The sequence below is a fragment of the Talpa occidentalis genome, unplaced genomic scaffold (assembly GCF_014898055.3).
Source record: "Talpa occidentalis isolate TD23 unplaced genomic scaffold, MPIMG_talOcc4v2.1 talOcc4.16, whole genome shotgun sequence".
Lineage (NCBI taxonomy): Eukaryota > Metazoa > Chordata > Mammalia > Eulipotyphla > Talpidae > Talpa > Talpa occidentalis.
Window position 1 is genome coordinate 74,011,347 of NW_023601653.1, and position 23,639 is coordinate 74,034,985.

A 23,639-nucleotide genomic window follows, 5' to 3' on the forward strand; every position below is an offset into this window, starting at 1 on the left:
CTCATTGTGCATATGTAAAACCTTATTTCTTTTTTTAAAAATAGCATTGTTTTTAAGATAGGACAGTGTCCTGGGCGTTGTAGTGATAAAGGTCTGATGAGATGAGTGGCTCCTGGGTTATAGTAGTTTTGCTTTTTTAGGTATAAGGTGACCAGATTTAGTTTAGTGACTAAAACTATATCAAAGTTTTTGCATGGAACGGATGTGGTTACTTCATAGGCAGAATTTCCATGGATCTCAGATTATTACAGCGGATTAGAAGCAGATAAAGACCTGAGGTGAAGAAAAAAGAGCTCAATTATATTAAAATGAGCAATTTTTAATAAAAATGAGCCATTTATATTGTTTCACATGTGCAAAATTAAAGAGTAGTTGAATTTCAAGCTTAAATGCTAGACTTTATTTTATAACTTTATTAAAGTAAATAAGCTTATTTATAGTAAGGCAGAGGATCTGAGAGTTTCTTAGTTCCTGTGCAATCAGTGATTTTTTCATAACCTCTAAGCATAAATAAATGCTCAGTAGTTTCTAACAGTGATTATGTTTGTATTCAATATTTTTTGTTTGTAAAAAGATACTCAGTAGTTTCTAACAGTAATTATGTTTGTAATAATTAAAATATTCATGTCCTGTCAATTCACTAATCACTTCAAAATGTACATAAATTGTGAGAAAAAATTAATTTTAGTTTTATTTTCAAATAACTTACTAATGGGATGTGTGCTTGCTAGGCGTTACATAACTTTTTAAATCTGGCATCAGTTTAGGCATTGCCACTTGCATTTCTTCTTTTGCATCATTTTCTGTCCATTATTGTGCTGTACTTTTAATCACAGCAGCCATCAAAAGCTCAGTTTCACAAAGATAAAATGTCAAGGAAGGACAGTAACGTGATATTGTGTTGAAATTGTAAACTACGGCCCTCCCTGGTGGCGCAGGGGGTTAAGACGCAACCTATGAAGCTGTCCACAGCCACTGCAGCATAAGTTCGATCCCCCGGCCAGGGAGATACCTACATAGCACAGCAGACCTCTCCTGACTCACCCGCTGCTCCCCTCAGCAGTGTATTTCAGTCAGTCTGACTATTCTGTTCCCCATGCTGTCTCTGGTGAATCCTCTCACCCCCCGCACCTCTGCCCTGTACCCCAGTTCTTGTATGCATAAATAAGTAAATCTTTAAAAAGAAAAAAACAAATTGTAAGCCACCTCAGACAAGTAATTTGCATGTTTTCTGATAGGTCCCTTTATATTCCTGCTGTCTCCCAAATTTAAAATATTGTTTAATGCCCCTGTGAGGTCCCTGGAATACTACAGTGTACATTTTAGGAACCATGGTAATATTGTAGAGAATAAGATTAGCTAGTAATATATGTTGTCACCCTAATTCAAGAAAAATTTCTGAAATGCCATACTCTAGGTGGAGTGGGTAAATTGTGTAGTAGGCAGCTAATAGAGTAAGCGTGACTCTTCACCTACCTGTAGGGAGACAGCTTGGCACATTAAGAACATAAGAACTGTGACTTTAAAATGTTTTGGATTCTGACCCCAGTAAGAAAATATTTTCTATCTCCCTGTTTACTTCTCTTCCTGCCTCTCTTCCTTTCTCGCCTTTTTCTTCTCTTCTTCACCTTCTTTCCCCTTTCATGTTCTTTTACTCTCTGCAAACACACACACAACACATAACTGAAACAAGCATTTAACAAAACAATATTTTTCGGTGTGTACTGATGTTTTCTATTTTATTATTTACATTTTTTAAAAAATCTTGCTCTTCAAGATCCACTAAACTGAGAACACCAGATAAGAATATAGAATCTGGGGCCCAATTGGTTTTAAAGTTATCTTCATCATTTGTCTGTTTTACCACAGGCAAGATATTTAATCTCTCAATTACTCAGTTTCCTCATTTATAAAGTAAGGATTAATGATCGTACACCCTATTGCAGGGGTTAAATAATACCTGTAAAACACTTAAAACAGATGTATTACTGTTACTGCTGTATTACTGCTGTAATACTAATTAATAGAATTTCTAATACTGTTATATTACTAATTAATAGAATTTCAGTGACTAATCATGTTAGTATATTTGTGGCTTAAAGAAAAGCAATAGTTTCAGCCTTTAAGTGGTACTATATCTATAGTAAAAAGGCTGAATTTTTTTCTTGCTTTTCTCCACTTAACCTTTTCCATTTGATTTCAGTAGAGAGACAGGTAGGGGAGCCAGAGCAAAAGAGGTGAAAATACTATCTTTAATACTATCTTTAAACTGATAAAACTCATTAAGAGAACATGATGTTATATTTGCAGCCAAGTAACCTGCCTAATAGTACACTCCTGAATTTTCCAGATCTACCCACTATTACAGCTGAAGGACTGCTGACATTTCACTGCATTGCAGAGAACAGAACAGGATATACAGTCTGCACAGGCAGAGGGGAGAGCAGAAGGAACTAAACCAAGCATGATCATTCTGTCTTCAAAAGTTGCCAATCACATAACTCATAAGAGAGAGAGAGACTGGAAACAAAAGTGGAAAAATATGGAGAATGAATAATATTACCGTGACAGAGGGAACATTTTAGAGGAGACTTATAATCAAGTTTGTGTTTCATAATTTCAGCAATTAGGTATCCTTCTTTGTAATGAAGTTCAGGACAGAGGCACTAGGAATTAAATCCTGCCTATCTCATTTAATTGCACTGGCTTAGGAAGCCTAGGATTTTCAGGAGGGGAAATCACCACAACTATTTCGCAAAAAAAAAAAAAAAAAATCGCAAACTTCCTTATTTTATTCCATTCCATTCATACATTATTAAGTTTAATAGTGTTTGCTTTTAATCAAACTATAGTAATGCTAGAGCCATGAGGGCAGTCTCAGTTGGCTAGCAGTTATTTCTAAGAATACGTCCATCACTCTGTCACTGTACTTCCTTGTAGTTGATAATTCCATGAAGCTGTAATAGTAGTGTAGTATGTAGTACCTAATCAGCTCACTAGGTTACGTTGTGTTAGGAGTATATGGCACCCATTTTTTCATTGCAAAAAATGATGGACTATCTTGGGGTTGTTTTTTTTTAAGAAACATATTCCTCAGGAAAAAGTTTCCCCAGTTCAAGTTTTGATTGCCTCTGACTTCTCTCCTTCACTAACCTTCCACTCTTTCTCTTCCTTCCTGTTCTTTGTTTCTCTATTTCTGTCTTTTAGTAAGTTTTTATATTAGTACTTGTATCTCAAGAACCATACTGGACTTTAATAGCATAATTTTAAATAATATGTATTTAGTCCCTTTATCTAATCTTACACCGATGAGAGGACATATTAAGCAAATAGTAATTTAATTTTAAATGTAATATCTAGTTAATGATAGATATAATATTTAATAAAAATTTGTAACAAGGAATCTGAACTGATCTGCTGTGATCTTCCCTGTAAAGTGGCATTTATGATTTGGGGAATATGAGTCCTATCAATGTAATAGTGACATAGGAATGACTAGCACTCTTCCTCCTGCCAAAACATCAGTTTGAACAACCACCCTTCATTTCAGAGGAGCCAAAAGGTATGCAAAAAAGTACATACAGTACCTGTATGCAAAAAAAAAAAAAGTTTGTAATTTTATGGGAACCCCATACAATTATCAATAGATACCTCAGAAATTATCTTACAAGCCAGGGCTGTGTGTGATGATGTACTTAAAGTGCTGAAATTTAAAAAAAGATTAGCAGTCAGAAATACCTTACCTGACAAAACTGTCCTTTAGAAATGAAGGAAAGGTAATGACTTTCTCAGACAATCAAAAGCTGAAGGAATTCATCACCACCAGACTTGCCTTACATTAATTGCTGGAAGTTCTTTAAGCTGAACCAAAAGGGTACTAATTAATAACACTGAAAATAGAAAATTTAAAGTGTACTGGTAAATGTATTTGATAAAGAAATTCTGAGAAATGGAAAAAAAAAAAACCAACCAGAAAAAACTGATTAAAGATATATAAGAAAACTCAGAAAAACAAATAAATGTCCTGAGAAATAAAGTTAACAAACAGAAGGTGGATACTGAAACTTTAAATAAGAAATTGATGGAGATGCAGGATGTAAAAAGATCAATAGATGATAATAATAATTCTGGAAAAAGCTATGGAAGTAGAATAGGCCAAATGAAACATCAGTGAATTTGAAGATAATAACATACAAAAATTCAGGTGGAAGAAGAGCAATATGAGGTGGAGAAATGAAGAAACATTTTGGCAATACTCCACGAGAAAAGACAGTATAAGAATAATGGGGTATCCTGGAGGAGGGAGAAAGAGAGAATGGAACAGAGAACTTATTAAAATAAATAATAGAGGAAAACTTCCTGAGCATGGAGAAGTAACTAAATATACAAGTTCATGAAATTGAAAGAACACCAGGGAATCTAAATAAAGTGAGACCTACACTAAAGACACATAGTAGTAAAACTTCTAAGACCTTGAGACAAAGAATATGGGATCTGGCTAGGGGAAGAAGCAGATAACCTATAAAGGTACCCCAATCAGGCTAACACTGGGCTTTTCTGAAGTTACATTGTGCGCAAGGAGAAAATGGAATGATGTGATCAAAGTACTTAAAAGATAAAAACTGCCAGCCAGCAATATTCTGCAAAGCTGTCTTTCAGATATGAGGGAGAAATATAGGCATTCTCAGACAAACAGAAGCTAAAGGAGTTTGAAAACTCTAAACATCCCTTGCCCTCCCTCCCCTCAAGAAATGATGAAAGGCCCTTTCATATCTAAACCAAAGAGAACTTCCACAAAGAATTGAACAAGGAAATAGAATCAATAAATTATGGACAAAATGGCAGCAGCAGATTTTCATATATCAATAATTATTCTAAATGTAAACATACGGAACTCAATTAAAATATAAGTATAGCCATACTTAGATTAAAATAGATTTCCAACTAAAAATGGTAATGAGACACGGATGGATTCCACATGGTGATTAAGGGAACAATACATCAGGAAGACATAACACTGAATAAACAGAGGAGTATCAGAATATATAAGACTGTTACTATCAAACGTGAAAACAGACATTGGGAAAACCACATTCACGGTGGGGGACTTCAACATCCCACTTTCACCAATGAACAGATCAACTAGACAGAAAATAAATAAAGACACAATAGTCTTAAACAAAAAATTAGACCACATGAATTTAATAGACCATGACCACATGAATATAATAGACATTTATTGGACATTGCACCCCATAAAAGCTGACTACACATTTTTCTCAAGTCTTAACATTAGACTTTTCTGAAGATACACTCTGGGTAAAGAGAGAATGGAATGATGTTATTAAAATACTTAAAAGATAAAAATTGCCAGCCAGCAGTATTCTACAAAGCTCTCTTTCATATTATGAGGGAGAAATAAAGGCTATCTGCATTTACATTTTTATAGATGGGACATTGCCTAGGGTTGACCACACATTAGGTCACCAAGACAAGTATCAACAAATCCATGCAATTTGAAATCATACTAAACATCTTTGCTGACCATAAAGGTATCAACCTGGAAATCAACCACAAAAAGTATGCAGTAAAAATCTCTAGTATATGGAGATTATACAACATAGTACTGAATGATTTTTGGGTCAAAAGGATATCAAAGAAGAAATAGAAAAATACCTCAAGATAAATGACAATGAGATCAAACATTCTAGAACTTATCGGACTTAGCAAAAATAGTATTAAGAGGGAAGTTCACAGCAAAATAGGCCCACAGCAAGTAACACCCCCTCTAACTGCAATAGAGCCTGGAAAATTCTGTTTCAATTGGGCAGAGACTAAACCCAGATTCCATTAGTTAGCAAGGATGATGGAATAATATTGAACAGGCAACCAGCAGTGTTTGCCATGATTCTCCTGCTTAGAAAGATGTGACTCGCTCTAACTTCTCTCTTTTTAAATAGAATTACAAAGTCAGAATCAGGCCTTTAATTGAACAAAATTTATGTAAAGAGGATCAAAAAGTTCTGATTTTACCATGACTTTCAGTATTTTTTTCAAAAATATCACATATTCTTTTTAAAATAATTTTCTCGCCTTTTTTGGGGTGGTGGTGAGTGGTGAGTAGTATTTCAGCAGTACTTCCTACACATTTTTGTGTTAGAAAGATGAGAAAGAGACCAAAATTTCAATCCCAGAATTTGATTCATTCACTCTAGATCTTTAAGAAAGTTATTTAACTTCTTTGAGCCTCTTTTTCTTCATCTGTGAAATTATAACATTGACCCTAATAGAAAAATGGGCAAAGAACATAAACACATGATCCATAAAAATGTAAATGCAGATAGCTGATAAAGTATAAGAAAATATTAAACTTCATTGTGAAAAAAAGAAAAGTTTAAATTTAAAAGCTGCCTTTTAATTTTGCTTTAATTTGTTCATTTTGGCATAATTGAATTTGCAGAGAAACAGGAAAGTGAATCATGGCTCCTAGTTTTCATCATTTTATAAAGATGATACCAATTATATTATCTCTAGAAGCACAAATCTACAGTTTGAAATGGGAAGCATCTTTTTAAAACTACTAGATACTTTTAGGCTAACAGCTCTAGTAAGTATTTAAGAAACTGTTTTGACCAACCTCCATTTAACCCTTAACCTATTTGCCAGATTAATTAAAACTTTATTTTCACTCAGCTAAACATACCAAGTAGTACCATGCTAGAACAGCTTATTACATTTTTCTTGAATATGCCCTACATATCTTGGTTAACCTGTCGAATTGTATAATTACTGAAAATTAGTTATCTTTGTTCCCATACTTGCTTATTCTAGTTATCTTTAATATTTAATCATGTGCTTAATATTATATGAAATCAGTGATATAATTTGTAAGTAAAAATTATTTCTATGAATCTAAAGTATTTTGGAAAGATGATATAGTAATTGAAAAATTGTCAAATTATCTAAAAATAAGAAAAAGTATACATAAAAAACAATATAGAATTTTAGTTATTGGGTCATATTGAAAGCTTTTGACCTTGCCTGTATCAAAAATTGGCAAATATATATTTATAACATGAAATTATAAATTTTACATAGTTGTATATATAATCATAAATATATACCCTTTTCTGTTCTTCAGTGAACATTTTTTTTTAGTTAATGAACTAGCATAACTGTATGTCATATACAAGGTCATCCTCTATGGTTTCTTATAAATAATTTGTTGATTTTGGAAACTCCAGAGGTATAGTTTTTCTATGGAATGTTGAGTAGTATACATTATTTATGAAAATATAGATATCTAATTCTCAAATAGTAAATAGGTAAAAACTATGGCACCTTTTAAACTGGATTTATTCATACAGACTTAATTCTAAAGATAAATTTATGAAAGAATATTGTGATTTATTTTATCTAAAATGTCAGAATTGTTTTCAGCCTTAAAAAAAAAATTCTAATCCTTGGGAAGTCACAACAGCTGCATCATGACATAACTTGCCCTGGTTTCATATTTTACTGAGATACCTGCCAATTGGAATTAGAACCCTATGGGCATAGCCAGTGTAGACTTAATTATTGGCTTACTATATTTAAATCAAAATGAAAAGCTCATACAGAATTTTGTACCCATACCCTGAAAAAATGTGAAGCTGTTTTTGGACTAAAATTTCATAGCTTTTGTGGCTAATGAGGCATGAAATAAATTGGCAAGCTCACACTGCTCCGAGTACAGTGGTACAGTGTGCATTTTCTAATTCCCAGCCCTTGGGATTCCAGCAAAGGTCACAAATTAAACAAAGTCAGGATTAATCAAAACTACAATCAAATAAAACCCAATCATTAATCCTCTTCTGAGTTACAATGGAGTGATTGTGTAATTGTGTGAGAAGCACTGGAGAGGGCTCTTTTGTAGTATATAGGAAAATCAACATTAAGGTGTCAAACAGAAAAATGAAACCCTGCAGGTGAAGCTGTCTCTGGAGCCAAGAGAAACTGGCAATTTATGCAGAGTTGCAAGTGAACCTTTGGAGTATTGAAGGGTGTTGGCACTAGCTATAGAACATGTGTCTCTCTCTGTGGGGCCCTCCACAGAGATTAGTTTATGGGCCACAGCAGGCCCTATTTGCTGAGAAGCTTAGTGTTTGGGTGTAGCAGCTCTAAGCAACAGTCTCTCCAAGGTTAACTGCCAAAAATTTACTGTGTAATTCTCAGTTCTTTGTAAATTTGAAGAAGAGTTTATAGAAAAGCATTTCCTGAATGGGAGTAATTGTCAGAATAATGTCATCCCCAACAAAAAAGGAAAAGTTTGCAAAAAAGTCAGAATTTTCAGCCCATATTTCTTCTGTGTTCCTGACTTCAGAACTTATTGATGTTTGCTTTACGATAGCTGTCATATTAATCCCGCTAGTTTATATTTCAGTGATCATTTTCTTCATTCCTCATCCTTTGGTATCAAGTCAATGTTAGTTTTATTGTGTATTTTTTTAAATCTCCAGTGATATTATCCAGTTATTCTCAGTTTATAATCTAAGAATCGATTTTGATGTTTAATTGGTTCCATATTGTTGATGTTATATATAAGTATACTTTTACATGTGTTTTGAGGATAGTATTTCTAGTGGTTAGTTTTCTGCTTTGATTCATGTACCACATAGAAAAATTCTTAATCACCTGCTCCATCTCTGATTTAGTTACTATTATCACGCGACTCAGATTGAGTTTCTGTATTACCAAATTTCTGTTTCTTACCTTGCTTTTTTGCTATTTATATACTGAGACCTTTGTGTATGTAGAATACTTTTTGGTGCTATTTGGGATACATGTTCTTTTCATTCAAGTAATTTTCCAAGTAGTGTCTGTGCATACATACCTGGCCAGTCCCATTTGCTTACATTACTTAAAGTATCATTTGGGTTTTTGGCAAGACTTCATTGTAATGATGTGTTATTTCAGATTTTAGCTTCTTTTTCCTTTTCGGTTCTTATATATTACATTTTGTATCATCACTGACACATAATAAATTGAGTTGATCACAAATAAAGGCTTCAGAATTTTAATAATTTGACTCACATTCAAAGTTTGGCCATCCTGAAGTTGTGCTTGGGATTTTTATAGCCTCTATTTCTTTATTATCTGTAATAAGTTTTTGTTTTCAGAGTAGCTAGAAGTATGGTAGACAGGGGAAAGCATATAGAATACTTTTGTATCAGTGGTGGGAGCAAGGTTCACTTATTTTTCTGACTAAATATGTAGTAAAATGTTAGATACTTATTCTGCAATTAATAGTGTACTTGAAGAATATTATATCATGGTTATTTTTTAATGTCAGCATAAAGATTTTTGTATTGTTTTTAACAACTCCTTAGTTTTCTAATATATCGTTGTTGACAGTCATTTAGACTATTTCCAATTTTCAGTTTACTATTGAAAATAGTATTGCAAAGAAGCATTATACTTACATCTTTTCACACATAAAAGAATAGTGCATAGTGCAGATTCTTTAATAAAATTGCTGAGTCAAAACATAATACTAATTGTATTTTGATACCTTTTGCTAAATTGCTCTTTTAAAAAAAGCTTCTATCCACATATGCTCTGTGTATGAGTATATATTTCTCCACACTGATGTACCTACTGTACATTCTCTCTCCTGATGATCTATTTTTTTTCCTGTTTGGGGTACCTTGTCATATCATTACTTATTCTCTTTCTCCTCCAGTATTCCATAGTGCTATATTTAATTGGTACTCAAATTGATGGACATTTAAGTTACTTCTAACATGTTAATTTATGTGCAGTGCTACTGTATGTAAATGTATTATTACAAAATAATTGCTTTTTAATAATGCAAAATGTTTATAAAAGTAAGAATAACCTCACACAAAAATTATTTCACATGTCTGTAGATATATCTGTAGGATAATGTCCCAGAGTGGAATTGTAGGGCTTAATGGCATATGCTTCTGTAATTTTAGTTGATATTGTTGCATTTTAAAAAACAAGGTGGAAAGAAGTGTATATCATATGCTAATTTGTTAAAAGAGAGAAGCATTGGGCCTCCCCGGTGGCGCAGCGGTTGAGCGCTGGGTTGCGAAGCTGCCCGCTGCCTCTGCAGCGCCGGTTCGATCCCCGGCTGCTCCCCGGCCACCAGAGGAGGGTCCCGCATGGCGCGCAGACCTCTCCTGCCGCCCGCTGCTCCCCTCAGCAGTGTGCTTCGGTCCTTCTGCCTGCTCTGCTCCCCGCTCTGGCTCTGGTGGGTTCTCTCGCCCTCCCGCGCTTCTGACTGTACCCAGTGCTTGTATAAATCAATTAATCAATCAACCTTGTATAAATAAATAAATAAATCTTTAAAAAAAAAAAAAAAAAAAAGAGAGAAGCATTAAGAATATATATGTATGGAGATGTACACATATGGTATCTGGGTCAGTGGGGAAACGAAACAAAGGATAAGGCTAGAGGGACATTTTTCACTGTACAGTTGACCTTTGAACTACACAGGTTTGAATTTCCCAGGTCAACTTACAAATAGATTTTTTTTTTATTGCTGGATTCCACACTCACAGATTTAACCAGCTACACATGTGGAACCCATGTATGTAGGACCAGCTCCCTTAGCTCTTATTGTTCAAGGCTTAACTTTACATACACACATAATTTGAAATAATTTTTAGATTGTGGTCATGTGAATGTAGTGGTAAATACATGGTAAAAGTTTGAGCTTACAAGTTACAACCAAATTTAAATGTACACTGTGACCTTTGGCATAAATAATTAATGTACACTACATCTCAGTTTCTTCATCTACGTTAATGAACCTAGTAAGTGGTTGTCTTGTAGAGTTGGGAGAATTAAATGAGAAATTGTATGGAAAAGTATATTACGTAGCAGCCAGGACATAATGCATGTAAGAAGTAAGGTCTTTTACTTATCTTCCAATTTTTCTGTAAAACTTATTCCTGTTCTGTGAAATCATGAGTGGTCATATCTAGAGGGATTAATTTTAGTTACAGAATGTCTTTTATATATTCCACTCACTTTAAATGTGGCTGTGGAGGCAGAAGTGAACCATTTGTTTTACTGGGACGGAGGCCATCTCCTGGCTTAATTTTATGATGGTGACTGCTTTTATGTTACCAAACAATGGATAAATGAACATAAAATGGAAAACTGATTTACACACACACACACACACACAGAGGGAGAATAGAGTTGTTACAATATTTCAACAAGTTGAAACACTTATTCAGAAGTTATGGCTAGCAGGAGCAATCCTAAGGTCAGGTTCATAAGTTATCAGGAATGTGCATTGTGTGTGTGTGTAAACATGATCTACTTATAAGTCATTATAATTCAACTAGCAATAGCTTCTGGGTAACCTCTGTAAAGAAATCAGTTTTGAGTTAGTAATATATGTATATATACACACACATAGTACAAGAATATCTACTTGTAAAAATAGCAAGTAGATATTATCGCTACAGTATGTCAAAATGTCTCGTGTTTCTTCCAATTTTACTCCATTAATTTTCTCTCCCAAAACATTTGTACCTCAAAGACTTCATAAAACCCCTCTTGTCAAGGATGTCAAATTAGAAAAGATAGCTGGAAAGTTTATAGCCATTGGTTTCTATTTGATGCACAAGCTCACTTGAGCATAGTTCTTAAATCCAAAAAATTTAAGAGAGCTTAAGTACAATTCTTTTTATCTTTTTCCTTGTGTGTTCTTTCTAAAGTCTTGTATTTTATATACTAATTTCCACCTTTTTTTCTCTGCATCAATTTGTTGGGTGGGTGTGTTTTAGATTACCCAGTCCTTTCTTTTTGCCACTTATGATGGTCAGCAGTTTTAAAAGATAAATTATTCACTGGCAAAATGTATGGGTCTGAAAGTCCTCTTTTGTATTTTCAAGTATTGACTTGAAAGGATAGTAGTGCCTAATTATTCTGTAAATGTTCCTCTGAAATGTTATAAGAATTCACATTCAGATACATATATAAACACTAACTTATTCCAAAGTTAATGTACCGTCTACTTTTTTCCCTGGAATTCTTTGGATAGCTTTTGCTCAAATACAGTGAAATAACTAAACATGTGATACATATACACACTGCATTCTGTTTTACGGAAAATGTTTTGTGAAATACTTTCCTTTCCATATGCAGAACATTTTGGCATTTTATATTCTGTTACTCTTGTTTTGGTATAGTTAGAATAACACTAAATTTATGGAGCCTGTGTTCTTTACTTTGTTTATCACAAGTTCTGGTGACCAGCATTTCTTACTCTTCAGAGATGTTGTCACACTTCAGTGGTTTTCAAATATTTTCCTTATAAGGTCAGGCTGCACATGGGCTGGCTTATCTATAAACATAGTTTCTACGTATGTACTGCAACATACACAACTATGAAGCATATCCGGATTTTTGCTTTATATCCCATTCTGTCTATATGATATAGAAGTATCCATTTTACAGAACATACAAAAATACTTCTCTATTAACCTTTACAATTTCTGTTTTTCTGTGGCTACAAATCATGACTAACCTTTAAAGAGTCTTTTAGGCTACCAGGAGGGGAACGCGTTAGGGTGGGAGCAAAGGTTCACTGGGCCTTTGGTGGTTGATCTGATGAAATAACATACAGTTGTAGAGGTGTAAAACTATACCCTCACACATACTATGATATAAATTAACATTACCTCAATAAATTTATCTTTTTTTTAAAAAAAGATTTATTTATACAAGAACTGGGGTACAGTCAGAAGCGTGGGAGGGTGAGAGAATTCACCAGAGACAGAGCGGGGAGCAGAACAGGCAGACAGACGGAAGACACTGCTGAGGGGAGCAGCGGGCGCGACAGGAGAGGTCTGCCATGCCATGTGGGTCTCTCCTTGGCCGGCAGGAAATCAAACCCGCACTGCAGAGGCTGTGGACAGCTCCACGGCGAGGCGCTCAACCCGCTGCGCCACCAGGCAGGCCCAATAAATATATTTAAAAAAAAATAAATAAATCAGACTTTTACCTTCCCAAACCTTCCTGTCCCAATCCACTAAAAATGGAATTTATCTTAGATCTGGCAAAAGAGAATTTTTATCATGTGAAGTATAACCTGAGGAGGTAAAGAAATATGAATTCCAGTTTCTTGTTCAGATCCATTTTTTTACATATTTTCATTCAAAAAATGTGCAATGTGATAGAAGCATAGTGACTCTTCTGTAGGTATTTTGTTCTAGATTTAACGTAGCTTCTTGTTTTGTAGCTATGTTACTACTTTTCTAAATGATAAATGAAAATAGAAGCAGTGGCTGCTGTCTGATCACGGTCTCTGTAATAGGAAGTAGGATGGAAAATAATAGTTACTAATTTTAATACATTTTTGGGTTCTGTATTTGAGAATTCATGTACTTGCAAATGTTTTAATTTGTATTCAAATAAATATTTGTAATACTTTCACAGACATTCGTGGACTTGGGCAGAGTGCAAAATTCTTTCACTTGCCTTACATGCACATTAATAGCTGAGGTTGGACAGAGTCATGCTTTGCCTTCTTCAGCTCTAGTACTGTAAACAAGTGTCCTTTTCCCAATCTGTTTGGTGCTGCCTTCTTCACATGTTCACACAAAGTGCTGTCTAATGTACCTAAGTGTACAAAGTCTGTGATGTGCCTTATGAAGAAAATATGTGTATTAAGCTCCATTCAGACTTGAGTTACAGTGCTATTGAGTTCAAAGTTAATGAATCAACAGTATATATTAAATAATATGCCTTCAAACAAAAACATATAAAAGACCAGTTATACATTGATTGGCTGATGAAATGTTGTAACCAGAGGCCTGCAAGACCCTAACCCTGTATTTTCCTCAGGAGCAGTGGTTCCATGTTTCAATTCATTGTCCACAGCTACTTTATAAAACATAACTGCCTTGGGGCCTCACCTGGTGGCGCATGCAGTTGAGCGTAGCACTATGAAGCTGTCTGCAGCCTCTCAGTGCAGGTTCAATCCCGGCTGGCTGGCGAGAATCCCACATGGCGTGACAGGCCTCTCCTGTCTCGCGTGCTGCTCCCCTCAGCAGTGTATTTCTGTCGTTTGCCTGTTCTGCTCCCCGCTCTGTCTCTGGTGAATCCTCTCATCCTCCCGCATATCTGGCCTGTACCCTGGTTCTTGTATAAATAAATAAACAAACAAACAAACAAATAAATAAATAAATAAATTTATTTATTTTTTAAAAAAAAAACATAACTGCCATGAATAAGGAGGATAAACTCTTGCTTGACTGCCTTTTACTCCTGTTATCATTAAGCTAGATTAATTCTTTCTTTTTCCTCCTGCAGCACTTAGTAGGAAACAACTGACCCTCTCTTTGCTACAGATCCATGTAACTTCAGCAGATAAAATGTTAATTCTGTACAGGTAACTTGACACATTTGCTGCCCAAACTCAGAAAAAAGCTTACAGAATATTGAGAAAACAGATTTTAGTATAAAACATAAAAGAAAGTAGTCTAGGTACAATTGTGTCTCCCTTACACAAATGTAGACTCTGATCCCCTTTGTTCACTACACACATGGAATAAGCATTAAAGTCCTTTTCAAATGGTGTGACAGTAAAAGAACCATAAGCAATGACCAGTTCTTTAAACTGAAATGTAACTGTACTTACACATGTGCCACCTCACTCTGTGGGCAGAAAGTATAGCAAATTAGTTTCAGAGAATTAAGTGTGGCCACATTTTAGCCAGGGAGAAAACACACACACACACGCACACCCCTTTCCTTTCTGTGAAAAAATTACCAATATAGTATGTCAAATTAGGCATATCAGAATTACTGATTACTGTTTATTGAATTTCTGGAACATTTCTACTTTGGAAATTTAATCCAATTTTACCTATAATATCACTACTATTCCTATTCTGTTTTCTTATATAATTCTATCCTAAATTTTTCAGTACATAGTTTAAAAGATATGAGTTATTTTTTAAAACATAGCAACAGTATCATTGAGTTCTACCAAATATACAAAGACAAACTAATGCCTATCCTTCTCAGACTCTTCCAAATAACTAAGAAGGAATGTTTCCAAACACATTTTTTATGAGGCCAACAATACTCTGATCACCAAAACATATCACAAAAAAGAAAACTATAGCCTAATATCTCTGATGAATATAGATACAAAAATTCTCAACAAATTCTTAGCACACAGAATTCTACAATATAGTTAAAGGATTATTCATCATGACTAAGTGGGATTTATCCCAGGGATGCAAGTGTGTTGCAACATATGCAAATCAATCAGTGTGATTTACCACATTAACAAAAGACAAAAATCATGTGACATGTGCAGAGACAGCATACAAACACTATCCTTTTACTCCCAACACTTTGTATATTTGGTCGAACTCACTGGTGAAACCATCAGGCACTAGGTTTTTATTTTTTGGACAACTTGATTTTCAGTTTTCTTGCTTGTAATTGGTCGATTCAGCGTTTCTATTTCTTCCTGATTCAGTCTTGAAAGGTTGTATACTTTAAAAATTTGTCCATTTCTTCTAGATTATCCAATATATTGGCATGTTTTCATTCATGATAGTTTTTATGATCCTCTGTATTTCTAAGATGACTGTTTACCTTCTCATCTTTCCTATCTGATTCTATTTATTAGAACAGCTCCCTTTTTTTTTCCCTCAGGGAGCCTAGTTGGAGATTTATTTTCTGTCTTTTTAGAGAGACCTGCTTTGGTTTAACTGATCTTTTGGACTGACTTTTTTATTTGTGTTTCATTTCTTTCCACTCTGATTTTAATTATTTTCTTTCTTCTAATGACTTTTGATTTCATTTGTTTTTTTTTTCTATTTTCTTAAGGTGTAAATTAGATTAATTATTTGAGATCTTTCTTGTAGGTTTGTTTTGCCCTATACATTCCTCTTGGTCTATAGTTTTCTTAATACTTGTTGTGTTCCATGAGTTCTGGTGCTTGCTGTGTTCCATGAGTTCTGGTAGCTTGTGACTTCATTTTCATTTGTCTCCGAGTATTTTTTTTTTAAGATTTATTTATTTATATAAGAACCAGGGTACAGGCCAGATGCGCAGGAGGTGAGAGGATTCACCAGAGACACAGTGGGGAACAGAACAGGCAGACTGATGAAATACACTGCTGAGGGGAGCAGCAGGCGAGACAGGAGAGGTCTGCTGTGCCATGTTGGACCCTCGCCGGCCATCTGGCTGGAATCAAACCGGCGCTGCAGAGGCTGTGGACAGCTTCACAGCGCTGCGCTCAACTGCCTACGCCACCAGGGGAGGCCCCTGTCTCTGGGTATTTTTATGTTTTTCCTTACTTCTTGCTTAACCCAGCAGTCTGTCAGCACCATGTTGTTTAGTCTCCACATACTAGAAATTTTTCCTGGTTTCTTTTGTGGTTTATTTCTAGTTTCTCCGATACTTTTGTAATCAGAGAAAATAAGTTGATATGATTTCAGTCTTCATGAATTTACTGACATGTCTTTCCTCAAGAAAGTCCTGTAAGAAGAATATGTATTCAGTTTGGGGGGTAGGGGGCGTGCAGTGTCATAAAAGTATCTATAAAACCCATCTGGTCTAATTCCTCATGTCAGGCTGTGCTTTCCTTGTTGATTTTTTTGGTCTGGTTTATCTGTCCGTTGATGAAAGTGAGGTATTAAAGTCCCCTACTACTGTTGTTTTACTATATGTCTGTTTTTAGGTTTGTTAATAGTTACTTTCTGTATTTAGATGCTCCTTCATTTAATGCATATATATTAATATTATGTCCTTCTAATGTATCGACCCCTTAATCATTGCATAATATCCTTTGCTGTTTCTTTGTTATTACCCTTTTTAGCTGGAATTCTATTTTATCTGATAAGTATGGCTATCTTTGCCTTTTTTAGTGTGCCATTTGTTTGTATGATTATTTTCCAACCTTAGAAAACAATACTTAGAACCTTTGTTAATATTTGGAACTCAGATGGGTATACTAGAGACAGCAGCAAATTGAGTTTTGTTTTCTATCCAACCAGCAGGTCTTCCCCTTTAATTGTTGAGTTGAGTCCATTTACATGAAGAGTAAATTTTTATATATGAGGGGTTGCCTCTACCATTTTGACTTTAGTTTTCTGGTTCTATTTCCTTACTGAGTTTTTATGAACTTTTAAGAATTAGCTTAAATTGAAAAAATGTATGATGTCTCTCAACATTATGTGACAAGATTTTCCTACTGAGGACTTAAAGGACCTGTGTCCTCGAGATATGTAAGAGAACATACTGTCATCAAAATATTTACTTGTAGTTGCTAGAATTCTCATAGTCATTTCTGTTGTCTCTTTTTGATTCACTGGAAAGCTCTGAACCTTGATATATATATATATATATATATATAAATTAAATTGTTAACAGTTTTCCTCACCTTCCATTTGCTGTTATCAAATTTTTGAACACCTCATACACATGTACAGTTCATTTGTTTCAGCAACTTGGAAAGGTATGAAGACTCCATTTTTTTTCTTGTCCCATCACTTACTGTAAAGGAAATGAGTAAAGCACTGCCATTTTTTGTCCGTTGTGAATGTTCCCAAAAGTGATGGATCAAGTAGGTCATTATTAAGTAAAAGTAAATTTGCATCTGTTGTACTCCAGAACTACCTGGAATCAGTTCTATGGTCATCATAGAGAGTTTTAATACTCTTCCTCCATCCAGGTTTTCTATAAGAAAGAGTGTTCTACTTATATTACTTTAAGAAGAACTATTACTGTGTGACTGGCTTTGGCTTAGAGGGTTAAGTAAGTCCATATATAAGATTGAGTAGGATTATTATTTTTTTTTTTTGTCTAGCTAAAAGTTTTTTGGGACATGGCTTAAAAGTTAATGCTTTTTGATAACTATGAATGTGTTTTTGTTTGTTGTAGCTGCTTTAAGCATTTTATTCAAAGAGTGAACACAGTAAAGATAGCTTGTTAGCTACAGTTTAATATAAAAGACCTTTAGGATTTTTATAAACACATAAACTTAAGTACTGACTCTACCTCCAGTTTTCCTAAAGAAGAACATGAACTGTTGCCAGTCTTGTGTTAAAGTATATAAATTATCAACATACTTTGCCCTGACTGTAGTGTAGTGTCTCCAAGTTTAGAGAATTCCCTGACAACTCTGCCCCTAGGATCGCCCTATCTTGTGTTATTTGTTGGGCTACTTAGTGGGAAACCAGATTCATAGTCCTTTGCTTTTTAATTTTGTCACCAAAAGGTACTCTTCTTGGTTTATGAGTTTTAAAGACTGGGAAAGAACTGCGAATGATTTTGGACATGAAGAATATGGGTAGATCAAGTCAGGGAAAAGCAGAGGACAAAGGAGATAAGAGGATGAGATGTATTTAAGTTTATTTTATAGTTCTGTCACCATAATAACTTATTCGGAAGGGACTCATTTTGAACTTGGTATTTAGTGTTAAAAGGAACAGACCTGGGGGCAAGTGCAGGCCAACACTGAGAAACAGTTGTGGATTGAGACCTATTGTATTTTTTAAGTGATTCCAGGGCTGTCCAGGTGTTCTGATTTAAACACTGCTTCTTGAGTCAGGAAATTGTATCTTGTTCTGAGGTTTACTGTAATAAAGTACACAGTCCTAGGGGATGGTACTGCTGGCTCCATGAATCATTTTACAGGTTGGCTGTACTGACCCAAGGCACATGATTTATTTATGCCACACCATAGTAGGAATGGCAAATATGTAAGCCACACGTGGTTTCTGGGATGAGTCTTTAACTTGGAAAATGCTGTAAATCCATAAAATGAGGGAGGGCAGAACCAGCCATGGCTCATGTCATGTCCAAGAGGTCTCTTCCTATTTTACGGGGATGTGCAGTTCTAGAACTGGTTAAGTTCAGCATCCGTCTCAGAATGTGTTCCTGGGCTTTGTGTATGCTATGTTTTAGTCTATCTAGTCTTTGCTTCATTGCTTACAAATCTAAGAAATAGTTCTGAAATGTAGTTTAGTCCTGTTTTCACCAGTATTTGCTTGGGAGTTACTTCTATAAAGTGCAATTGACTTGACTATCAAGCAAAAAATGAAAAAAAATTAATATTGCATAGGACTACTAGGCCAATGATCAGTGAGCCATGCTTTTATGTATCTATTCATATGATTGCAGTATTGCATTGAGATTAGAATTCATCCTAACTTACTGCACTTCATTTGACACCCTGAGGCATTAATAAAAAGATTATTTTAGAATTGCACTTATAATTTATATGGGGTAGCTAAATTTTGAACCAGAATGGATAGCATAATAAAATGAATTTCATTCATTTTTAACATGAATGAAATATTTATAATTTCAATTAAACTTTTGAAGTAATTGTAAATCCACATGGAATTATAAGAAATAATACAGTGAGATGCTGTGTACCGTTCAGGCAGTTTCTCTAGTGGTAAAATCTTATAAAGCCAAGATATAGGATATTGACATTAATATAGTCAAGATACAGGACATTTCTGTTACCAAAAAAAAAAATCCCCATTTATAGCCTTTTATCCCCCAAACCCCCCTAATCTTTTGGCAACCACCAGTCTGTTTTCCATTTCTCTAATTTTATCATTTCAAGAATTGCTATATAAATGAAATCATATAATACATAGTCTTGCAGATTTTTTTCACTCTATATTTATCTGTAAATTTATTCCAGTTGTCTATCAGTAGTTCATTCCTTTTTACTATTGAATGATATTTCATGGTATAAATGTGGTATATAGTTTGTTTAATCATTCACCTGTTGAAGGACATATGGTTTGTTTCTTGTTTTTGTGTAAATCTTAAGTTTTCATTTCTTTGAGTAAATAATCAAGGGAGAGGGGTGACTGCAGGATCATATGGTAAAAGTAAGTGTAGTTTTGTTAGAAAGAAACTGCCATACTAGCTTCCTAAATGGCTGTACCATTTTCCATTCCCACTAGCAAGAAGTGAAAGTCCTTCTTACTCTCACTGTCATTTGATATTGTCAATGTTTTGGATTTTGGCCATCTGTACAACTGCCTCATCTGACTCAGGAAATACCATTACCCAAAAATGTTATGTTTTAATCTATAAAATTTCCTGATGTCGGTCTAATCATGAAAGAACCATTGAAGATCCACATTGTGTTTGTACTTTTTTGTGTTGATTTCCTAAGCCTTACTTTGTTCTCAGAAAAAAACAAGATGGGAGGTCCAACATCTGTTGACTTTTTAAGTGAATTTTAAGAATAAACTTAAAAAAAAAAAAGAACAGACTTTACACATGATACACCTTACAGATTACTTTGAATATAATGTCTAGACATATTTGCTTATCTTAGAAATTCATCAATAAATTAGCCCATCAAATACCAATTCCTACTAGTCACTGGGCTCTATAAGACTTTTATTCAGTGTACTTGGGCTTAGGGAGGAGCCAAATTAAGCCACCACACACATCTTGGTGATTTTCATGACGTTAGCAGTAAGGAGCTAGAATAGTTTTCCCCAATATTTTAAGGATAATCATGTGGAAGAGCAATATGTTTCTTTTGTATGGACTAAAGAGAGAGAACAAAGGTGATTAAAGGCCCAGCTTTCAGAATCAGGGCCTCTTTTGTTTTTTAGATTTTTCATTTTTATTTATTTATGCATACAGGAGCTGTGGGGTGTAGGCCGGAGGTGTTTGGGAGGGGGTGACAGGATTTACCAGAGACAGAGTGGGGAGCAGAACAGGCAGATCTACTGAAATACACTGCTGAGGGGAACAGCGGGCGAGACAGGAGAGGTCTGCTGCGCCATATAAATTATTAGCTCCCTGGCCGGGATGGAATTCATGCTGCAGTGGCTGGCGATAGCGCTGAGACTTTAACCCCTGAGCCACCAGGGAAACTCTCAAAATCAGTTTTATAAAGTGATTTCTGAGGGTTAGGTTATCAAAGCCAGCAGAGACTACTTTCAGAGAGCTAGAGTTCCATGTCCTTAAATGTTCTAAGCATAGATTAGAGAGCCTCTCACAAGTACATAATAAAATCACGGAAATATTTCTATAGATGGATTTGCTGATGTGTATGTACCCTCTTTTTGCTCTTTTAAGAGTGTGGATTCTAGTTTTAAAACATGTAACTGTGTGTGTATGTGTGTGTATACATACATACATATATATATACCTGCATACACAGATGATAAATACAAACATGATAGTTTTTGTTCTTTGTGATCTTGAAAGACTGATGTATGGTCTCCTTCCACTGCTATTTACCATTTGACCTTTTTCAATGTGGTTTCTGCACCCGGCACTGAAACTGCTTTCCAAACTAGCTAGTAACACTCCAAAATTTCAATCCAATAGAAATTTTGCATACTTTGTCTTGTTTTGCCTGCAAGCACTTAAAGATCATTTCTTATTTCTTCACACTCTTTTTGGCTTCTGAGTTATTCTCTCTCCTTGTTTTTTTCTACCTTTAAGATTTCCTACTCAGTTTCTTGCAGACTTTTTTTTTTTTTTTTTTTGGCTTTGTGTCCTGCCTCTGATTGGTTTTGTTTTTTATTTTTATTTATTATTTTTTTAACATTTTTAAAGTATAGGCTTATTAAGAAAAGGAGAAAGATAAAGAGAGGCCCCTGTATAGTCACAGGAGGGCAGGAGAGCCTCCCTGCCTGCCTCTGATGTTGGTGATTTCTTGTACTTCCATGATTTCATTTAACTTCTATACAGATCATTTCCACATCTGTCTTTACCTCATTGCCTGGCTCCAGCTGCCTATTAGATATCACCTCCTCAAATTCATAGGATTTTTGTAAGGATTAAATTACTTAATTCACATTAAGCACTTAGTATAGTAATTGTGCTGGCAGTGTTGATCAAAAGTGAATTTTTACCCAGCTAATTAATACTCATCCATTCTCTTGAGGAACCTACTGGCTTATCCTTAAATCACCATTTTCCAGATTGTTTTCTTGGAACACTAGTATCCCTATGGTATTAATTGGTATTCCACCCAGATAAAGAGAAAGTAGGATTCCATAATCAAGTAAGTTTGGAAAATGATTTATGGCAGGATTGGCAAACTTAATGGACACTGAAATTTGGATTTCAAATAATTTTCATAAAATGATATTATAGATTATATTACATCTTTTAAAATTAAAGGTAAACTGTATAAAGCCAGGAAAAAGAAAAACGGCATCCTGTTAAAGCTGTATAACCAACACCATTAAAATCTCCTATAAAAGTTCTGCACCAGTGCTATTAGATTCAATATTCCTCCTATTTAATTGACCATGGAATCTTTTTTTCATGGGAAATTTGTTAATGTCTGTTGCCATGTTTCTATGGGATACACTTTTGAGAAATGCTGACCTAGAAAATAGCTTGTATTATGCATAGCATGTACGCGTCAGGTGAAATTTTGGGCTATGGAGCAGGCTGGAAATAATAAGAGAAAGTATCTTGTTTTTACTGCTGTGATCAGCTGAGCCTAGCCGGTCATACACATTCAAAGACTTAATTAGTAGAAGGTGAACATAACAAAGTTTATGCTATTGATCAGCTTTCAGAAATGAGAAAACTGCTATGTTATTATATCATTAGAAAAGATAGACGTGCTCTAAGAGAGAGAACTTATTCCATCAAGAGGAGGAAGAGATCCAAAGGCCATACTCAAAATATTATTAGTAATAGGTATGAATTTGTATTGTTTTAAAATCTTTGCCATGTCTTTAAAATACTAAGCAATGTTTTTATTTAAAAATTCAGTTTATATATATTAAAATTCTGCAACTTGTTTTGAAAGATTTTTAATTCTCATTTTTCTGTGTCTTTGAGAAGTAAATATGTTACAACATAGGCAGTGATTGTTATTGCCTTACTGTTTTTTTAGCATATTTTCTATTTAAAATAGTATCATTGCTAGTCAGAAAACTTCAAATTTTATAAAAGCACTTTTATCAGAGGAGTCTGCATTTCCCATCCTTTTATGCCTACTGAAGCCATATGTTAAAAGAAAAAGATAAAATAGGTGTAATAAGCATTTTTTCTAAATTATGTCTGGCATTTGACAAGCAGCAAGAACCGAAGGGAAGATGCAGAGAAGACAGGATTATCCCAGCTGACAATAATAATAATTCATCTACCTAATGCAAACATAGTCTCTTGCCCATTCCTAACAGAACTTCTCCACCAGATGTTTCATTCCAAACCTGTTCAGAAGAGGAGTTGTTCTTACAATTTTTTGACCCAAAATTGGTAGCAGATGAATGATGGAATTCTTGAATCATTAATACAGGAAGGTAATAAATAACAGGATTTGTTTTCATCTGCTTTAGCCAGACAGTACTTTTAGACCTTCAATATCTCAGCAACTCCAGTGTCCCCAGTTCTCTCTCAACACACCTCAACTATCACTCATGCATACCCCCTACAACTTCATAGGCTTCATGTACAGCTTGAAGAATATCTTGAATATTTATATATTAGAAAAATTCCTTCTTTTTTTTCAGGCAGTGTACCAAAAATCAAAAGATTAGATGTTCTGAATCTTGAGTATTCTGTGAAATCAAGATACACTTAGCTATTGATGGTTTAAAAATGTGGGGAAATGAGTGCCATGATACCACTGGCATTTTTCT

At 34.6% G+C, this 23,639-nt stretch overlaps 1 protein-coding gene across 7 annotated transcripts in view; it reads left to right on the forward strand.

The window, feature by feature from the left end:
- Positions 1–23,639, forward strand: part of ERC1 (ELKS/RAB6-interacting/CAST family member 1) — a 302,352-nt gene that overhangs the window by 184,908 nt on the left and 93,805 nt on the right. Inside the window, exon 16 of one of the 7 annotated variants that reach the window (XM_054696562.1) lies at positions 2,351–2,724. The exons of the other annotated variants lie outside the window; for them this stretch is intronic. Within the exon in view, the coding sequence (XP_054552537.1) occupies positions 2,351–2,372 (22 nt within the window). The 3' untranslated portion in view covers positions 2,373–2,724. Of the gene's footprint in view, positions 1–2,350; positions 2,725–23,639 lie in introns of those variants that run through there. 7 annotated transcript variants of the gene reach the window in all.